The 18,239-nt window shown below is 35.7% G+C and overlaps 4 protein-coding genes across 4 annotated transcripts in view; 3 read left to right on the forward strand and 1 right to left on the reverse strand.

Annotated features, from left to right (window-relative positions):
• LOC149564122 (uncharacterized) overlaps window positions 1-18,239 on the reverse strand; it is a 173,583-nt gene that overhangs the window by 87,768 nt on the left and 67,576 nt on the right. The window contains exons 6-8 of the mRNA XM_089827202.1: window positions 7,790-7,856; window positions 7,515-7,582; window positions 6,748-6,871 (exon numbers count right to left, since the gene is read on the reverse strand). Coding sequence (XP_089683328.1) covers window positions 6,748-6,871; window positions 7,515-7,582; window positions 7,790-7,856 — 259 coding nt within the window. The remainder of the gene's footprint in view (window positions 1-6,747; window positions 6,872-7,514; window positions 7,583-7,789; window positions 7,857-18,239) is intronic.
• On the forward strand, window positions 11,291-13,125 carry LOC149564123 (uncharacterized). The gene is made up of 3 exons (XM_089824212.1): window positions 11,291-12,751; window positions 12,917-13,072; window positions 13,119-13,125. The coding sequence occupies exons 1-3, from the start codon at window positions 12,390-12,392 to the stop codon at window positions 13,123-13,125; spliced, it is 525 nt and encodes a 174-aa protein (XP_089680338.1). The 5' UTR covers window positions 11,291-12,389.
• On the forward strand, window positions 13,077-13,867 carry LOC149564124 (uncharacterized). Its single transcript, XM_089827200.1, has 2 exons — window positions 13,077-13,215; window positions 13,331-13,867. Exons 1-2 carry the CDS (start codon window positions 13,131-13,133, stop codon window positions 13,744-13,746), a joined length of 501 nt encoding a protein of 166 aa, XP_089683326.1. The 5' UTR covers window positions 13,077-13,130; the 3' UTR covers window positions 13,747-13,867.
• Window positions 14,044-15,213, forward strand: LOC149564125 (uncharacterized). Its single transcript, XM_089827201.1, has 2 exons — window positions 14,044-14,383; window positions 14,490-15,213. The coding sequence occupies exons 1-2, from the start codon at window positions 14,263-14,265 to the stop codon at window positions 14,789-14,791; spliced, it is 423 nt and encodes a 140-aa protein (XP_089683327.1). The 5' UTR covers window positions 14,044-14,262; the 3' UTR covers window positions 14,792-15,213.

Genomic DNA, 18,239 nt, shown 5'->3' on the forward strand with positions numbered 1-18,239 from the left:
TGGTGCTTTATTGTTTATGCTTTCCTTCATGTGATGTTTGGTTTATGGACCATGTATGTTCATTGCAATGTTGTTTTCTGCATGTTCCTTCATATGTTGTTATGTATTAGATGGATAGATGTATTCTACTTCTTGTTGCATGGTGTTTTATATTTCATGAGTTTGAGTGTCCAAGCCTCAATTATAGTGGATCCAGTACTCCCCGGTGTGGAAGTTCCAACTCTTTTAACCTTTTGATTGTTCGTCGGATTGTTTCTTTTTAATCTTGGGCGACAATGGTTCGGCATTGGGAGATACTGGAAGAGTATCGCATGCCTTAAGGAGAAAGCTCGTACGATACTGGAAAGTATCACACCATAGTAGTGTGAAATATCGTACGATATTGATGTAGTATCACATGGCCATACTGAGAACTATCACTTGGCCATACTAAGAAGTATCGCCTGGCTATAAGGAAAAGTATCGCCTTGGCAAAAAGTATCACCTGGCTATAGTAAGAAATGTTGCCTAACTGTATTAAAGAGTGGCGTAGTTTTCTTGCAAAACCTGCTCAGGCAAACAACAGGTATCTCTAGACTTCTTGGTTGAGAGTTGATTGGTGTTTGGAGTACCCTTTAGGGTTGCACTCCTTGCTACTTAAGATATATTTTAATATATGCGACGATTCATTTGAGATAGGTTCTAAACCTCTCCGAGAGAAGATAAAGGTTCTACGAAATTTCAAGGCTTCAGAAATTCAAACTTAGCCAATTTTTAGGGCTTCAGGATTTCAAGCTTAGTCAAATTTCAAGAATCAGCATTTATCTTTCAGCATGGTGTTTAGTAGATCAGTGGTGGTAACTTTGAGCCCTCGTCTTCTGCTTGACCGTTGTTGGTCTCTACTTGTGAATCATGATTATGATTTGATTTATGGATATGGACTTGTATGTCTAAGCAAGCTAGGAGCTTTTACCATGGGATTGAACGAGAATATCCTCTTGGTCTATTCTCATGATTCGTGTGGTTTGGGTTTGTGCGTTGTAGTTTTGAGCTTGGAGATCTTTGGAATTAGTTGTGAGACTTCCGCTAGTGCAGGTGAACATGTGAGTCTTGCCATATTCCCTCTTCTCATCACCTTGTCCTAGTGTTTCCTTATTGCACTTGGTTACTTTTGTTGTTGTTAAGTAACTTATCTTAAGAAACAAATTATTCAGTGCATGTTTTATCCTTGAGTTCCAAGGATCTCCGGGCGGAGCATTACACACGATCAAGATCTAGATACATCATTTTGGGCTGAAGCATCTAATACTATTGTATATATTCAAGACAGATGTCCTCATGCAATTCTAGCAAACATAACTCCAGAAGAAGTTTTCTCGAGAAACAAACCTGACCTATGTCATCTTCAAATCTTTGTTTGTCCGGTATATATCCATATTCCTAAGGAGAAAAGAACTAAACTAGAGACATTAGGGAAGAAAGGTATATTCATTGGCTATAGTGATTCTTCTAAAGCCTATAGAGTATATGTGCCAAGATCAAGAACAATTGAAATCAATAGAGATGTCAAGTTTGACAAAGATACTGCACTCAAAACTTCTAAAGATATAGAAGAACCTAATGATGATTCCATTCTTGATAATGATGAATGTTCTATGATTGAGAGGGAGAGTGGCATAGAAGATAATGGACCCACTATATCTAATCTTGAAGAAAATTCAAATTCACTTAACAAGAAAAGACCCTTATGTGCAAGAAAAATGTTTGAAGAATGTGGTACCTGATGAAGCACTTAGAGAAACCAAGAGGACAAGAAATCATTAATGTTATGCTACTCACGTAAATGAATCCACTAAGTCTGAACCTTTTGATGTTGAAGAAGCTCTAAAAACTCAAGCCAGGAAAGATGCCATGATTGAGGAATATCAATCGATTATAAAAAACAATGTTTGGGATATTGTGCCAAGACCCAAAGACAAATCTGTTGTCTCTTCAAGATGGTTACTCAAAATCAAGCAAGCACCTGATGGCAATATTGAGAAACACAAAGCCAGCTTTGTGGCCAAAGGATTCTCATAAAAGGAAGGGATCGACTATGATGAAACTTTTGCTCCAGTTGCCCAATACACATCTGTCAAAACTAAACTTGCAATAGTTGCATCCAAAGGTTGGAAGGTACATCAGATGGATGTAAAGACAGCATATTCTTGAATGGAGTTATTAATGAATAAGTATACTTGGAACAGCCAAAAGGGTTTGTTATCCACAAGAAAGAGTCACATGTATGCAAATTGAAGAAAGCTCTTTACAATCTTAAACAAGCACCAGAACCTGGTATGAAAGAATAGATAGCTACCTTATCAAACTAGGGTACTCAAGAAATGAAGCAAACCCCAATATCTACTTCAAGAAATCAAAGGAAGATATGTTAATACTAGTTCTCTATGTTGATGATCTTATAATTACAGGTAAAGACCATCTCATTATCAAATGTACGCAAGACCTCATAGCCAATTTTGAAATGAAAGATTTAGGGCTTCTACACTACTTCTTGGGATTAGAAGTAAGACAAAAGAGAGAATACATTTTCCTAAATCAAGGGAAATATACCACTGACATATTGAATAGATTTGACACGATGGACTGCGAACCACTATCCATACCTATGGAGGCAAATCTCCGTAAACTCAAAACTAAAGCACATGAGTATGAGGCCATTGATCCTACATATTATAGACAAATAATTGGATCATTAATGTAATTAATGAACACTCGTCCAAATATTTGTTATGCCACAAATGCACTAAGTCAATTTATGTGTGAACTTAAGAAGATTCACCTCATGGCAACGAACACGTCTTGAGGTACTTACGAGGCACTATTGGACTTGGGCTGAAATATGAAAGAGTTGAGTTACAACTTCATGGATATTCATATTCTGATTGAGCCGGATGTCCAACTGATCAGAAGAGCACTACAGGATGTTGTTTTAGCCTTGCTTCTGCAATGATATCTTAGTTTAGCAAGAAGCAATCATCTGTTTCTCTAAGTTCCACTAAAGCAGAGTACATAGCCTCATCCATGGAAGCTCGAGAAGCAATTTGGTTAGGGAAGTTACTGGTTGGAATATTTGGACAGCTTCTAAAACCTACAGCCATTCATTATGATAATCAAAGTTGCATCAAACTCTCAGTGAATCCAGTCTTCCACAACAAATCCAAACATTTAGAGATATGGTAGATAGAGGTGTTATCAAGTTGGAATACATCAGCTAAGTCACAGGGTTTGCTGAATTTTTGGCTTGAGGTTCGGAATTCGGCGAACCCATAAAAATGAAAAAAAATCCTCAATTCGTCGTTAAAATTGTACAGATTTTTTTTTGGGATTTCTGAAGCAGAAAAACTTATTAAATAATGCCCTTCGTCTACTGAAAATGCATCCAATCATTATCTAAAGCTCGGCTAGAGAAAAAATGCATTGGGAATAAGATTGTCTGAATATCCAGTCGTGTCTAAAGCTTGCATTGCGTTTGTCTGCTCCAACCTCCTGTCGTTCACCTCTTCTTCGCTTTGTTCATCATTTACTCTCCATTTAGAAAACCTCGACGTAAACTTTCAGCCGCCCGTGCTTCCATTTCCGCCGACGGCCCGACATTTTCTTCAGCAATGAGCATTTTTTATTTGTTTAGGTTTGAACGTTTATTAATAAGTTTATAAATTTATAGTAATAATAATAAATGTTATTTTTAATATTAGGTTTCAATGTGTTATAAGATTATAACAATAAATGTTATAATTATTATTGTAAATATTTGTATCACTATTTAGTTATTGTAGGGAAATATTTATATTTAATGTATATTTATTTATTTAGTATTAGTGAAATGTTAGTATTTTGTATGTATTATATTTATTTATGATTATTAATTTATTAATTATTACAATATTCTTTGATTATTATTTTAATTTTGTAATATTCACAATTTTATTTTATTAGTAAAGATTAAATAGAATGATTATTATTTTTTATTATAATTTTGTTTATTAGCAAAGGAAAGTGAAAAAATCATATCATACTTTACAATCGTCTTCACAAAGTTGTAGACCCTCTCATAACTAGGAATCAAGATCAAATTATTTATATATTTTTTTAAAATTATATAAGGTGAATTTATTGTCAAATTTTTTCCATACTTTTTGCCTTGCTGAATTTTAGCCAAACTTCATAGTTGTTGAACTCGAATTCGAATTTCAACCTTGTGACTTAGTACATCAGCACTAAAGAATAGTCTGTAGACATATTTACCAAACCTCTTGCTAAGGTGAAAGTAGATTACTTCAGAGGTAAACTTGGTAAGGTAACATTGTGGTTGTTATTATAAACTCTTGAGACTAACAATCTCAGTTTATTTTGTCAAATTTCATATATATATATATATATATATATATAAAATTTAAATTTAGAGTTTCTATTGTGCACATATGTCAATTTGTGGAAAGATGACAATCTTTCATTTTATGAGATGTTAGGTCTCTATTGTAAGGTGACAACCTAAACAATAGATTGACCTGTTATCATAGACTTCATTAAATTGTTGTCCTGGAATGTGCCAGATCGTGTGATAACAAAGATATCATGATTGACATAAATGTTTTGTCCCAAAATGAGCTGGATGTAATGATATCATGTGTGTTGATTTTTGTCATATTATTGATTCTGGGCTATGCCAGAAACTATGACAATAAAATCGTGATAGTCTACATTAGTCCTGAAATGGACTACAGATAATGATTCTATCAAAGTTGTCTGATAGACTATACTTAGTACTGTTCCAGAATGTGCCAGAGATCGGATGATTAATATCCTTCTAGGATGTCTATGTTGATAAGCATCTTATTGATAAGATTGATAAGAGTATAAGACCACCATCTTGTGAGATAGTCATATCCTCCCTCGCTAAGAGGGAGTGTTGAATGCATAGCATCAGTCAGATATTTTGACTGGTTAGTGCTCAGAATATTGATACATACATATATACATACACACACACATATATATGTTTGCATATCAGTATCAGATGATTATTCAGATGGTTCAACACTACCCAAGATGCAAGGCGATCAAATTGTGTAACTGTCACATTCGATCTGTACATAATCATGACTAAAGATTGTGTACGATCTGTGAATATATTGCTATTGTGGGCAATGGAAATCAGGCTCATTCTGTATGCCATCAGCGATCATGATTATAATAACAACTTCGTTAATTATGTTTTGGAAAGGGACGCCTCATGTAAAGACATGGCTTTACGTGTCCATGTCTCTACATGAGACTGCCCATTCAACATGTATATATATTGAGTATTGTGGATCGTTAGAAACATATCAATACACACATATTATTACTAGCAATCTGCATAGGATATACCTGAAACAAGCAAAGAACAGTATCAGTATTATACACTGCTTAGTCTGAACACAAGAGTAATAGATCAAAATAATCTTCAAGCTCTACACACTTCAGCCACTGTACTATTGCTGAATAGAAGGTTGTGTAAGAGTACTTATTTACGGTAAATCATATCGTTGAATCAGAAGTTAAAACTCTACCTAGATTCTTTTCCTTAACAGCAGGTACTAGGAGAAATGTAAAGTTTTCATGGAAGTTTCACAAATTGATTCAAACACATAAATTATAGGACAATTCGAACCATATACAATTATCTTTGGGTTTCCCCTTATTCACATGAACTTGCTTACGTTAGACTACTAGAAATGTTTTAATAGAAACGATCATCTAATCCTGATCACTAAATTTGGAGTTCAACAAAAAGCATACCAGATCACTGCGTTCATGAAACCAGAATTATTGAGCTTGAAAAAATCGTCTGTAGTTACCAGGCAGTTGCATGTATATTCATTTATGCAGGCTGTGATTCCTTTATTAGTTCTGTGATTGCAATACCAGAGGATGGTGTAAGGGTTCAGATCAGACGAACCTTGAATACTTGCAGTTCGCTCCCAAAAAGCCTTCACTGCTTCAGAACAGGTATATTCCACAAACTACTATTAGTGATGCTCAACTTGCCATGCTGATAAAATAATCATCAATCAATATCCTGTGTTGGGTTGCGTCCAGAACAACTTCTGCTACAAGGGTTTCGTCCCATACCAGGCTTATGAATTGTAGAGAGAAAAGATTAAAAAATGATAAACTTGCCATGCTTTCTCTTTCCCGTCAAATTCTTTATGAGTTATCTCCTCAAAAAAACTGCAGTCCTTACAAAACCTTGATTTTAGGCTCTTTTTCCAGATCACACCACCCATCATGAATACTTGACCTAGTAGTAACATGGATAACTTATATGGCCCACTAACGAACTTAATGAATAATGACATACATTCAAATCAAACTTTAGCTTTTTAGCTCCCTTCTCCAAATCCAAACATTCCCTTTTATTTGTTTAATTTCAGTAACCCTTGGAATGAGGAAGGTTAGGAAAATTCTCCTCCAATTATTGTCACACGGAAGGGGACGTTACAGTCTGTAAGTTCTCTGGCCCATATCCGGGATTTAATACATGAATCAAAGGTCCATAATGATAATACCATAAAACTACATGATTTTCAAACAATTCAGAATTGACCTAAAAGTAAACCAAACTATAAACAAAAAAATTATTTGAGCTTAGAAAAAAAAAATGAAGAGAAGCCACGTTTTCCTATAAAACTATGTACATTCAGAATTAAGAATACTTCAGCTTACTGAGCTGAGACAGATTGGCCTCTAAAGGAAGGTTCAGCTTCAGCGACAGTGCAAGTCATACGAATTGGTATCTGCCCAGACAGTGCTTTTCCTTCATGAAAGCTCACGGTAATTGGTATGCCATCTGTTTATAGTATATACAAATGTATTAGTAACATGATCGCAGACAAAGCTAGTAAAACATTTACCAAACCTCAACTTTGAGGCAAATAGAGATTACCAAGGTGCTTGGTTTACAATTTATATATACAAATTTATTGCAGGTCTTAGCTATTGATCCCCCACAGACCACCTTAAATTCCATCAAAATAGACAAATACAACCACCAGCGACTAACAACAGATTAAATTTGCACATTCGGCTTTCTATGTCACGAAATATAGATGCATAAATTTAACAAAATAGTAGATTTTATAGTAAGATCTTCATCTCTCAATTTAATTTGAATTACCAATGTCAATAACATATCTTCAAAATCTTTTAGTAATTGAGGAAATGTTCTTATAACTAAGATTGGAAGAAGAAATCAAACTTCTAAAAATTTCAAATCACTCATTGATTTTTCCCTGCATTTGTCTGTGTAATATATGTGTGCACATATGCACAAGGACTAAATTCTCATACAAACCACATCATTTTGAGTTTCAATGGTAGAAATCAAATCTAAAAAATAAATCTAGTTAAAATAAGAAATCTTCTTTCAGTCAGATAGAAAATCATATTATCTGCATATATTGTGGTAAAATGGTAGAGAAAGTTGCCACTACCTGTAAGATATGCCGCTCGTTTTCCAAAAATACTTTTGGAAAGCTCTACTTGCTCAAAGGTTTCAGGGCTGCTCAGTGGCAATACCAAGTGATGTTATTAAAAGGAGGGAAACAATGCACGAAAATTTTTTAAAAGCAAATTATGTGCGAGTCTAGAAGTGACTGAATTGTTGAAACTTGAAACAAACATGCAGATGATGCCAAGACTGAATAAAGCATCTCAATTCTAAGAAAGAAGTAAAGACATGGCAACAAATCAGACCACTTCAACTTACTCCATCATAAATACAGTGTCACCTTCTTCATACAAAAACGTAAAAGTTCTATCTTCGAGATAAACTTCTGCATGTCAAAAGAAAGCAGCTCATTATGATCAAAAAAACAATTCCTCATGTTATATTTGTATGAAGATGGCTCTCTATCAAAACAGGCCAGACCTACTTCTCTTACAGTTAAATCTTTTCAAGATGTGATAAAAAAATACATTATGATAAAACTTACACATCCACAATTTCTTGATTTTCATTGGTATATATATCACAACTGAAAATCAATTCATCAAACAGACCACACTCTTCTGTATCATTCAAGCAATGTTAGACTATTATATCAAAATATGCATACGATTCTTGGAAAACCATTATGCACATTGGCATTTATTTTCTACATGGAGCAATGGGAATGAAGAAAAGAATGAATGAGCACCACAAACTATGATATCCACAATGCAAACAACAAATTTACATGTGGAAAAGCTCATAGATATAAAGTTCAACTCAGAAGTAACTCCTTCATTGCAAAACCAAATAGATTGTTGCGGAGTGTTCAAAGTGACAGTCTCTTTATAGCTGGAAACATACAACTTTTTATTCTGGGCATACAACTTTTTATTCTGGGTCTAAAAACCTTTCACTTTTCTGCATGTCCCATCTGAAACTATGCCAAAAACCATTTGCATGTGTTCGAAATTTCAAATGTTACCATCTTCATTTCCCAGAAATTTGTCATTTTAGGCATTTCATCACATGGACACCGCTTCATGGGCAGACATCATGCCTGAAGAGCACACGATTATACTGAGAGGGGGGGGATGAATCAGTATAATAAGAAATTTGCCAATGTAAACTTTTATCCAAACAATTAACTTCAAGTGCTGAAAGGAACTATTATGCACATGAAGACAATAACACAATTTTATAAGTGGAAACCCAATGCAAGAGAAAACCACGACACATAAATGCTTTTTTATATAAATTCTTCTTTTACAAAGATTTGTAGGCTCCGACCTACTAGAGGCTCCAACCCCTATGTTTATGAGCACCGACTCACTAGAAGCTCCAACTCTCACTTTTCATAGGCTCCAGCCTACTGGAAGCACCAACCCTCACTACTGTCTTCGTGAGCACCAACCCTCACTGCTGTCTTCGTGAGCACCAACCCATTGCACACAAACTTCTTTTCTACCTTATCAATGTTGCTTGCTCAACTGATGAGGGAAACTTTTATTGCACACTATTCCCTTCTTATCTTCATATAAATTTAATTTATACACTCTACTCTCTTCCTAAAGTCAGCCAATAACATTCAACTTCATTCTTCCTTTACAAAAACATTATATTTATATATCAAATAAAAATCTGATTATATAATTTCTTTACTCTGTTAAATGTATATACACCTCTCCTTTATAATTCACACTTACTCTCTCTCTGATAAATATATAAACCAGATCAAAAATCTGATTATATATTACTTTTTATTACACTTCTTTCTTTCTTATCTTTCACATACTGACATATATATCATATTAATAATCAGAATATATCTGTAGTTTAATTACTTTATAAGTCCCTGACTCCTCCTTGTCTGCCGCATACATTATACTCACATCCTATACTTCACCACATAACACACTTCTTATATTTGTTAATATAAAGAGACACGATTTTTCAGTGTCAAAAGTTATATCTCCTCATTATAAACAATGTTTATACTCGCACTTTTTCATTAGATCATTTTCCTTTAATATAATTGCATATATCTGACTTTACGGTCTTGATAAAGATAATTTTGATTTATAATTACTATCCTTATCAGGCTTCTCCAATTTGTCTTCATTCATAGATTGTTCAACGCTGGATAATCGCTCCCTTAGAAACAATCATCATATTGACTGGACATTCAAATATGCTATGGCTGACCAATTATATTGCTATTTCATGATAGCTGTATGATATGTTTCACACTGTATACAAGTCTTCAAATTGAGATATCTCTCAGAACTGATGGCACTTTCTATTTACTTCAACTGGCTGGGTAGACAATTTCACTTGGACCCATCTTATTATTATTGAATCAGCAATATGTGCATTCCATATTGTGACATTGAATCACAGGATGACTGGGCATGTATTTTGTCATGTTTATTGGGCTTCACAGAAGACTATGGTATACCCCGATGATGGTTTTAACTTTTGAACACTCTGTGAATTACAAATATGTGTTGCATCATTCCAGCTCTAACGTCATCACTTCTTTGTCACCGTACACTTGGTATATGCATCTCTGCAATATTTCCACATTTTTCAAACCAGCGTACGCCCATAATGTTCTGATATTTGTTTGTCTTGCTTTAAACTCAAGACAAATTCCATTTTCATCGCACTTTGATTCTTTTCAACTGCTGCATTCACCATTATTGAATGAAAACATTGCTTTTTTTTCTATATTAGATTCTCCAAGCTGATGTGCGTGTCTCTGTGTTACTGCTCCAGTAGGGAACTTAATTTGTTCTCTTTGTGAATGAAAAATATTATTGTTCCAAGCATTAACAAGATCATGCCTTTCTCTAATAATGTCGCTACCTTCAATCAATAAATCAGGATCAACCGCTTAATAATAAGTTGGTCAATACTATTGCTGGAGTTTTTTTTGAAAGAATTGGCTGTGACTGTTTAACTTTATACATTGGAAACAATAAATTGATCTTTAATTTGATTTGTGCCTTCACCATAATGATAGTATCCTATTGTGGCTTCCAACACTTTGACCATAGTAGTCATTGTGAATCCATATTTTGATAGTCTTCAAATATAGTGTGCTTTCTATTAACTCAACACTGTCTTTTTGTCGGCATTGAGAGAATTAAATAATTGCTGTATATCCATGTCTTTTGTTCCTTCAATTCTGAAGTCAAACTATTTAGTATATTATTCCTTCTGTAAGTCACTGATTATGTATGGATTAATATCGGGCTCATCAAGGTTGACTTAGTCTGTGTGTTGAACGTTTTATCTGATTATTGGGCTTCATCTTCTTATTTCCATCTCTGTATTGACAACTGCTGCTGCAATTGGTATTGCCGCTGTTTACCAGTATAGGATATATTTCTTTGTTCAAAATTTGCATATTCACATTCAAACATTTCATGACCACCAGAATCATTAGCTGGGAGACTTGATATAGTACAGGTGTGAGAATATGTCTGCCAAATACTTCTATGTCCTAGTATGTGTTGACAGACATCATTTAATAGTGTTAATAGTGTTGTATAGCCTTGTATGCTACCTTCTTTATAGTCTGTGTCCTGCTGAAGATAATGATTTGTTAATAACAAGACTTTTTTGCAACCTTCAAAACTTGATGATTAATATATTCATCTTTGCCTTTACCATACTTATTGATCTCTGTAATATTGACCTTATTCAAACAAATACATGGGCTTATCAATTGTTCAACCTTGTTATGCTATATTGCTCAGAGTCTCTTGTTTGGTTGTTGATACCATAGATGTGAGTATCGCCGATTAATCGGCGATACGAGATAAAATCGCGATTTTTTGGGGCCGGCGATTTAGTCGCCCCAAAAATCGCGATTTTTTTTTGCAGATTTTTTCCAAAAAATCGCAGATTAATCGCCTAAAAAATCGCCTAAAAATCGCGATTTTTTTGCAAAAAATCGCTCGCGCCCGGCAGTCACATAAAGTGACGAAAAAACACGTTTTTTTCATTATGTTTTTACATTGCTTAGGGTGTTTTGGAGAGGAGAGGATAGAGAAGGAGTTCTTGGCAAGAAATAGGCAGAATCAAGTGCATTTGGAGGCCTTTTGATTCGATTTCTTCGTTACTAGGTAAGTGATTTGAATCTTTGTTTTTTGTTTTTGCAAGAGATTGTATTTTTTTTTCTTGCATGTAAATGGATAAAAATACATTCCTAATTAGTTAGGAATGCATTTGATGAATGTAAGCAAGATTAAATGCATTCATTTGCATTTTTTTCCATTCTAGATCGAATTTATGCTAAAAATTTGCCCTTTCTAAAAAAATTTGAAACCCTAGCAGCTAGTTTGTTTGAATGTTATTTGGATTTCAATTTATTGGTGCTGTTATTGGAATGTTGCTTGAATTCTTTGTTTAACTGTTAATTTTGATCTTGTTATAATTTATTTATAGTTTTTTTTAAAAATTTGTATGTGTAGGCAGCCCGCAGCAGTTTTAAATGGCAGACAAATGGCCATTGACTCCATGCCCCTCAGGCTACATTGGCACCAGGCCAAAGAATGCGAGAGATCAAGCATGGAAATATGCCTATGAAGCACCTGATGAACCAACCAAAGTGATTTGCATTTGATGTGAAAAAGTAATATCCGGGGGCATTTACCGGTTCAAATATCACATCGCAGGGATCTCAAAACATGATACAAATCCTTGTGAGAATACAACAGAAGAAATAAAAAGGTTTGCAAATGCCTTGCTCGCAGCTGGAGAGCAAAAAAAATTGCAAAGAGAGCGGAATAAATTGCATGTCAGGGCAGCCATAGCAGAGACCCAGGGCAGTTTCGTTGATGTTCTGGAGGAGGAGGCAGCCATTGAGAGCATGGCTGGCTCTTATCGTGGGCCGCGTGTCCGCAAACAGGGTGTTTTTTCTTTCACGAGTTCCACTCCCACTCCCACTCCTACACCTCCTAGCACTTCCGCACCATCAGGATCAGCAGGTGCTTCTGGGATAGGGAGCTATTTTGTGACGAGGCACACACCTGGTGCACAACCTTCATTAGAGGCCACTAGATGGAATAAGGAGGTCCATGACCAGTTGGACAATGCACTAGCAGATTTCTGGGTTTTCAACAACCTTCCTATTAGTGTTGTTGACAGTCCCTATTGGGAGGCTTTGGCCACAGGGTTGACAGTTGCAGGAAAGGGGTACAAGTCCCCTTCTCGTTTTGTGTTGGGTGGCAGGTAAGCGAATAATTTTATTACACTCGATTTCCTTTTAATTTTTAACTTTTTACTTAGTTCTAAATTTTAATTAATTTATCTAGAAATTAGAATGTTGATTACTAAAGTCTAAATCAATTTTAAATTACTAAGAATCTAAGACATAACTAAATTTTGTTTTTGTAGGCTTATTGGAAATGCTGTTGAGAGGGCCAAAGCATTTGTTGAGGAACAGAAACAAGAATGGACAAAATTTAGTTGCACCATTCTTTCTGACGGGTGGACGGATGGGAAGAGCAGGACCATAATTAATTTTTTGGCCTGCTGTAATGATAATTGGGTGTTCCTGAAATCAATCGATGCCTCCAACAAGGTAAAAAATGCTCAGACATTAGCATTGATGTTGGAGAATATGGTCTTAGAGATTGGCATTGAAAATGTGGTGCAAATCATCACAGACAATGCTGCTGCATATGTATCAGCAGGTAAACCGTAATTTTATGTTGCATGTGCATTGTGAATTTCACAACAAGAATTTTTAATAGTTTGATATATTTGAAAAGTTGGAAACTAATTAGTATTTGCTTTTACAATTGGCAGGAAAACTCCTACAGCAGAGGCACCCCACTCTCTCTTGGACCCCGTGTGCAGCACATGTCCTTGACCTTCTTTTGGAGGACATGGGCAAACTTGAGTGGGTCACTCCAATTGTGGAGGATGCAAGGCGGGTGACAAAATACATATACAATCACCCATGGGTCCTTAGCCTGATGAGAGAGCACACTGATGGCAAAGAAATTGTCAGGCCTGCCGTCACAAGGTTTGCAACGATTTTTTTGACATTGCAAAGCATTCTCGATAATTTGGCTTCTTTGAAGCAAATGTTTGTTTCCAAAAAATGGCTTGCTTCCACATTTTCAAAGAAGAGTGAAGGAGAGAATGTTGTGCGGATTGTGTTTGATAAATATTTTGAAGATAAGGCTGATGAAATAGTAAAGGTAACTACAAAACTTTAAGTTTTAGTTTGCACTTTACAACTTTATAACATACTAAGTTTGTAACTCAAGTAAATAATAATTTTGTAACTTGTCAACTAATTTCAAATTTATATTGCAAGTGTCTGAGCCTTTAGTCGGAGTTTTGCGTTTGGTTGATGGAGACCAAACGCCAATGGGTGAACTATATGAGGCCATGGACAAGACCAAAGAATCTGTCAAAAATTACTACAAGGGGGAAAGCATCAAATATGAACCCATTTGGCAGATCATTGATAGAAGGTGGAATAATCAGCTTCACCAACCCATTACTGCAGCAGGATATTTCCTCAACCCACGTTTTAGGTATACTGTAAGCTCATTCTTACTCAAATTTAAGTTAACAAAGACTTGAGTTCATTTTGCTTTCGTAGGGTGTTGGGTGTGTACTAAAATTGGAAGACTTATTTGTTTTTGGTTTTTGGTTTTAGGGCTGATGGTACATATGCAGATCCTGATGGAGAGGTCATCAGAGGCCTAAGTGAGTGCGTCGAAAAGATGGTAACCAGCGAGGAAACAAGAGATAAAATCATCGCTGAGCAGGAGATCTTCACTTCAGCAGGAGGCAAGGTGTTCTCCACTTCTCTCTGCAAGAGAGCAAGGCTTACACAAACCCCAGGTAATACATTTGCAAACTTCTGAATCTCAAATGCTAAATTAATATTTATGTTTCATTTTTTGTTGTCTATTAGTATTTTCTAACTTGTACAATTTTTGTGATGCAGTGGCTTGGTGGACCACTTGGGGTGCAAGCACTCCAAATCTTGCAAAATTTGCTCTCAGAATCCTATCACAGCCTTGTAGCGCATCACATTGTGAGCGCAACTGGAGTTTGTTTGAGGCCATCCACACAAAAAAGAGAAACAGGTTGTCCCAAAAGAGGATGAATGACATGGTCTATGTGCAATATAATCTTAAATTGCGCATGAAAAAGGCGCAACAAGATCCGCCTGGGCCAATCGATTTGGATGAGATAGATCCTTATTATGATTGGACGGCACAAGAGCAGGCTCCCTTATTTACATAGGAGGACATCTCCAATTTGGAGAGGGAGGCCGCGGAGGAGGCTGCGAAGGAGGAAGGGGGTGGAACTGGATATGACATCGATTTGGATGACATCGAGGAGGGCGATGATGAGGATGATGACATTGAGCTTACTGCAGAGGACCTTGACATCTTGCGCGCAGCGAATGTGGAGATACCGACATCTAGTTCTATAGCTACACCATCTCCTGCATTGGCACAGACACAGACACGGGCACAAACCCTGCGGGGTTCTAGTTCTAGAGCTTTACCCTCTCCCGCACTCGCTAGTAAAGTGACTGGGAAGAGGAAGATGTAGTCCTGTATTTGACATTTGTACTTATTTGTAGTCATGTTGATGTGCTTATTTGAACTCTTTACATTTGACACTTTATTTATGAGAATACTTCTCATGTGTTGTGAACTTGTTAGTTGTTAGTAATTTACAACTTGTCACTACTTACTTGTTAGTAATTTACCAATTAATAACTCTTTTTGCATTGATATATATCTAAACATGATTGTTTCTTATGTATTGTTAGTAATTAAGTCATTAGATGCAAAAAAACATTGAATTCTGTAAAAAAATCGCATTTTTTTATTAAAATTTAGTGGTTTTTTAGTTCCCGATTTTTTCCCCGATTTTTTCCCGATTTTTCCCGATTTTTCCCGATTAAACTTTTTCAGGCCTAGGCGATTAATCTCCTCAGGCGATTTTTACATCTATGGTTGATACTATAAAATCATTGTCCATGATTGATCACTAACCTGGTCCTTCATGGCTTTTATCCTCTTCTTAACTTTCATCTAGTTATGTATGTGATGAATACAACCAATTTGCTTACCGTCTTCTATTGCCTTTGGCATGATGATATTGACACTAACAATCTTGTCTATACTTGTGAAACCCTTTGACATCAATTATAATATTTCCATCAATGCCTATATTATTTTGTCAACATTACTCATTATAAAGGAAGGCTAGATGTGTCCAGTGACCACTATTCCTTCTAGAAAAATCAATGCTTTCTGCTAAGAAGAGAATGGGAATATTTTCAGATGCTCTAAATCCCTTTTTCCAGCCCAGGGGTTTTGTGCAATATCCCCGTTAAAATTAGGTATAAATAAATAAATAATTACAATAATAATAATATAATATTAATAGTCATATTATAATATATCAAAATGTTGAGAATTAAATATTATTATATAAAATGATCAAACATAATATTTAAATTAATAATAATATATAAGTGAAAATATTATGCCTAATATATGTAATAATATTAATATTAAAAATTAATATTTTTTATAAGAAATATAATTTATATATTATTAATATAATATACATTATTAATATAATATACTTACTAATATAATATATGTTATAAACATTTCCGATATGGATAGGGCTATGGAATTCAGCGTAGGAATATTGGAATGAAGAGTCATATAGAATGATAGGAGATAAGTTGGGTAGGTACTTCAAAGCAATGGAGATGGTGGATAAGGTGACCTAGAAATGTTCCCTAGGATATGTGTCCAGTTGAATGCATGTCACCCATTACCTGAGCTTATTGAATTCCACACAACAGAAGGGTTTGCGGACAGCCAATATCAATGGAGGAAAATCTTAAAGTTTGTATGGATTGCTTAGGTGAGGACCATGAAGCCGACAACTACTTGGTCTAAGGGTTTGGGAAAAAGGCCGGAAGGGGAGAAACTTTTGCAAAGAGTTTTTACTTTGCAGCAATGATGAAAGTTTAAAGACAATTCATGCACCGAGCGTATGGCAAGAGGAGTAAAGTGGGAATGTGAGCTCATGACAACAGAGGCAGACTGGCTACATTCCACCTAGGGGAATCTTAGATGGGAAGGAAGTGGGCTGCATAGGCAAACCTCTTTAATCATAGAGGGATTTGAAGGTAACCTAGAGGAAATCATTGGGGATTCAAAAAGGGAGGAAAAAGTCAATGCCTCTAATGGGACATTTTTAAAGGAAAAGGGGAGCAAACAGATAGAAGCATGGCTATCTGAGCAAACAGAGGAGATCAGGAGTATAGTCAACACGGACCCTATTCAACAACATGGGGTGGATAACCATTGAGGATATGCTAAGAACCAAGAATCGAGTTTTTTTATTTTTTAAAGCAAGAACATGAATCCAGGGGATGATTTTCAAAGGCATTCTCATCAGGTGGAAGATTAAGCAAGAGAGGAGATGGACAAGGGGTAGTGTTAGGATGCTGATGGATTTAAAGATATACAGATCTCACCTATGAGAAACCTAGAAAGTTATTTTGAATTAGAGGACTCTAGAGGGCAGTCGATGGAGTCAAAGATAGATGAGGAGACGGAGGAAGGGGGAGAAGATGTTTTGGGTCTAGAGGGGATCTATGTCCTAATTGACAAAAGATCTCTATCCCAAACGAAAGCGAAAGACTCAAAGGTTAAAATAGGGGAAAAGAAGAAACGATGATACAAAAATAAAAAGACTTTGCTTCAAGAAGCGAGAAGCGCAGCTAGACAAAGCAAACTGAGATTGGGAAGAGGCTATCCCTCTTCCCAAAGGCAATGAGGTTGCTTTCGTGGAATGTCAGGGGCTGCAATGTCCCTGAAAAACATCGTTTGATTAAGTAGGATCTTGATCAAACAAAACCAGATGTTTTTTTGCTACAAGAAACAAAAATTAAGGACTTTGCTTTCATAGAACAATGTTTTGGTAAATGGAAAAGTTGGTGGTCAGAGGCTTAAGGGGCCTCTGGGCTTCTTTGGAAAGAGGAATCAGTTCAAGTGGAGATTGTTCATAAAGAGCAGTACTGGCAATGGACGAGAGTTTTCTCTAAATAGCTAAATGTTGGTTTCAACCTTGTAAATGTTTATGGTCCAATCCATGATAGTCAGAAAAGGGAGTGGTGGCATGCTCATATAGATGTGCTCGAGGCTTTAGGGGACGAAATTGCTATCTTGGGGGGGGGGATTTCAATGCTATTTTGAACCCTTTGGAAAAGAATGGAGGAAGAGGTTGGTGTTCTACAAGTCAAATTATTTTAGCAACTTTGTGGTGGATAATGGACTTTTTAACATTTCTTTCAAAAAAGGGGAATTCACATGGACAAATCGCAGGCAAAGATTTGTGAATATAGCTGAAAAATTGGACCGGTTTTTGCTATATGGAGATTGGGCTAGATGTACTTTGACATGTGATGCGGAGATTTTACCAATTCATAGGTCAAATCATTTTCCCATAGGTTTGAGACTACAAGAGGAGTCTTACTCAGACAAATGTCCCTTTAAGTTTGAAGCTATGTGGCTAAGAGCATAAGGGTTTAGAGATTTAGTAAAAAGATGGTGGCAAGATGCTCCTCTGTTAAAAGGTAACAAGGCTTTTCTTTTTTTTAAGATTATAGTTCATTAAAGAACGGTTAAAAATTTGGAATAGAGAGCACTAT

The sequence above is a fragment of the Cupressus sempervirens genome, chromosome 4 (genome assembly GCF_028749045.1).
Source record: "Cupressus sempervirens isolate cs-2001-9-10 chromosome 4, ASM2874904v1, whole genome shotgun sequence".
Lineage (NCBI taxonomy): Eukaryota > Viridiplantae > Streptophyta > Pinopsida > Cupressales > Cupressaceae > Cupressus > Cupressus sempervirens.

Excerpts from the sequence above, each read along its gene's own strand:
- LOC149564123 (XM_089824212.1), top strand. The coding sequence starts at position 12,390 with ATGGCTGGCTCTTATCGTGGGCCGCGTGTCCGCAAACAGGGTGTTTTT. Across the intron at positions 12,752-12,916 it reads CGTTTTGTGTTGGGTGGCAG|GCTTATTGGAAATGCTGTTG; the intron begins GTAAGCGAATAA and ends TTGTTTTTGTAG.
- LOC149564124 (XM_089827200.1), top strand. The coding sequence starts at position 13,131 with ATGTTGGAGAATATGGTCTTAGAGATTGGCATTGAAAATGTGGTGCAA. Across the intron at positions 13,216-13,330 it reads TGCTGCATATGTATCAGCAG|GAAAACTCCTACAGCAGAGG; the intron begins GTAAACCGTAAT and ends TACAATTGGCAG.
- LOC149564125 (XM_089827201.1), top strand. The coding sequence starts at position 14,263 with ATGGTAACCAGCGAGGAAACAAGAGATAAAATCATCGCTGAGCAGGAG. Across the intron at positions 14,384-14,489 it reads AAGGCTTACACAAACCCCAG|TGGCTTGGTGGACCACTTGG; the intron begins GTAATACATTTG and ends TTTGTGATGCAG.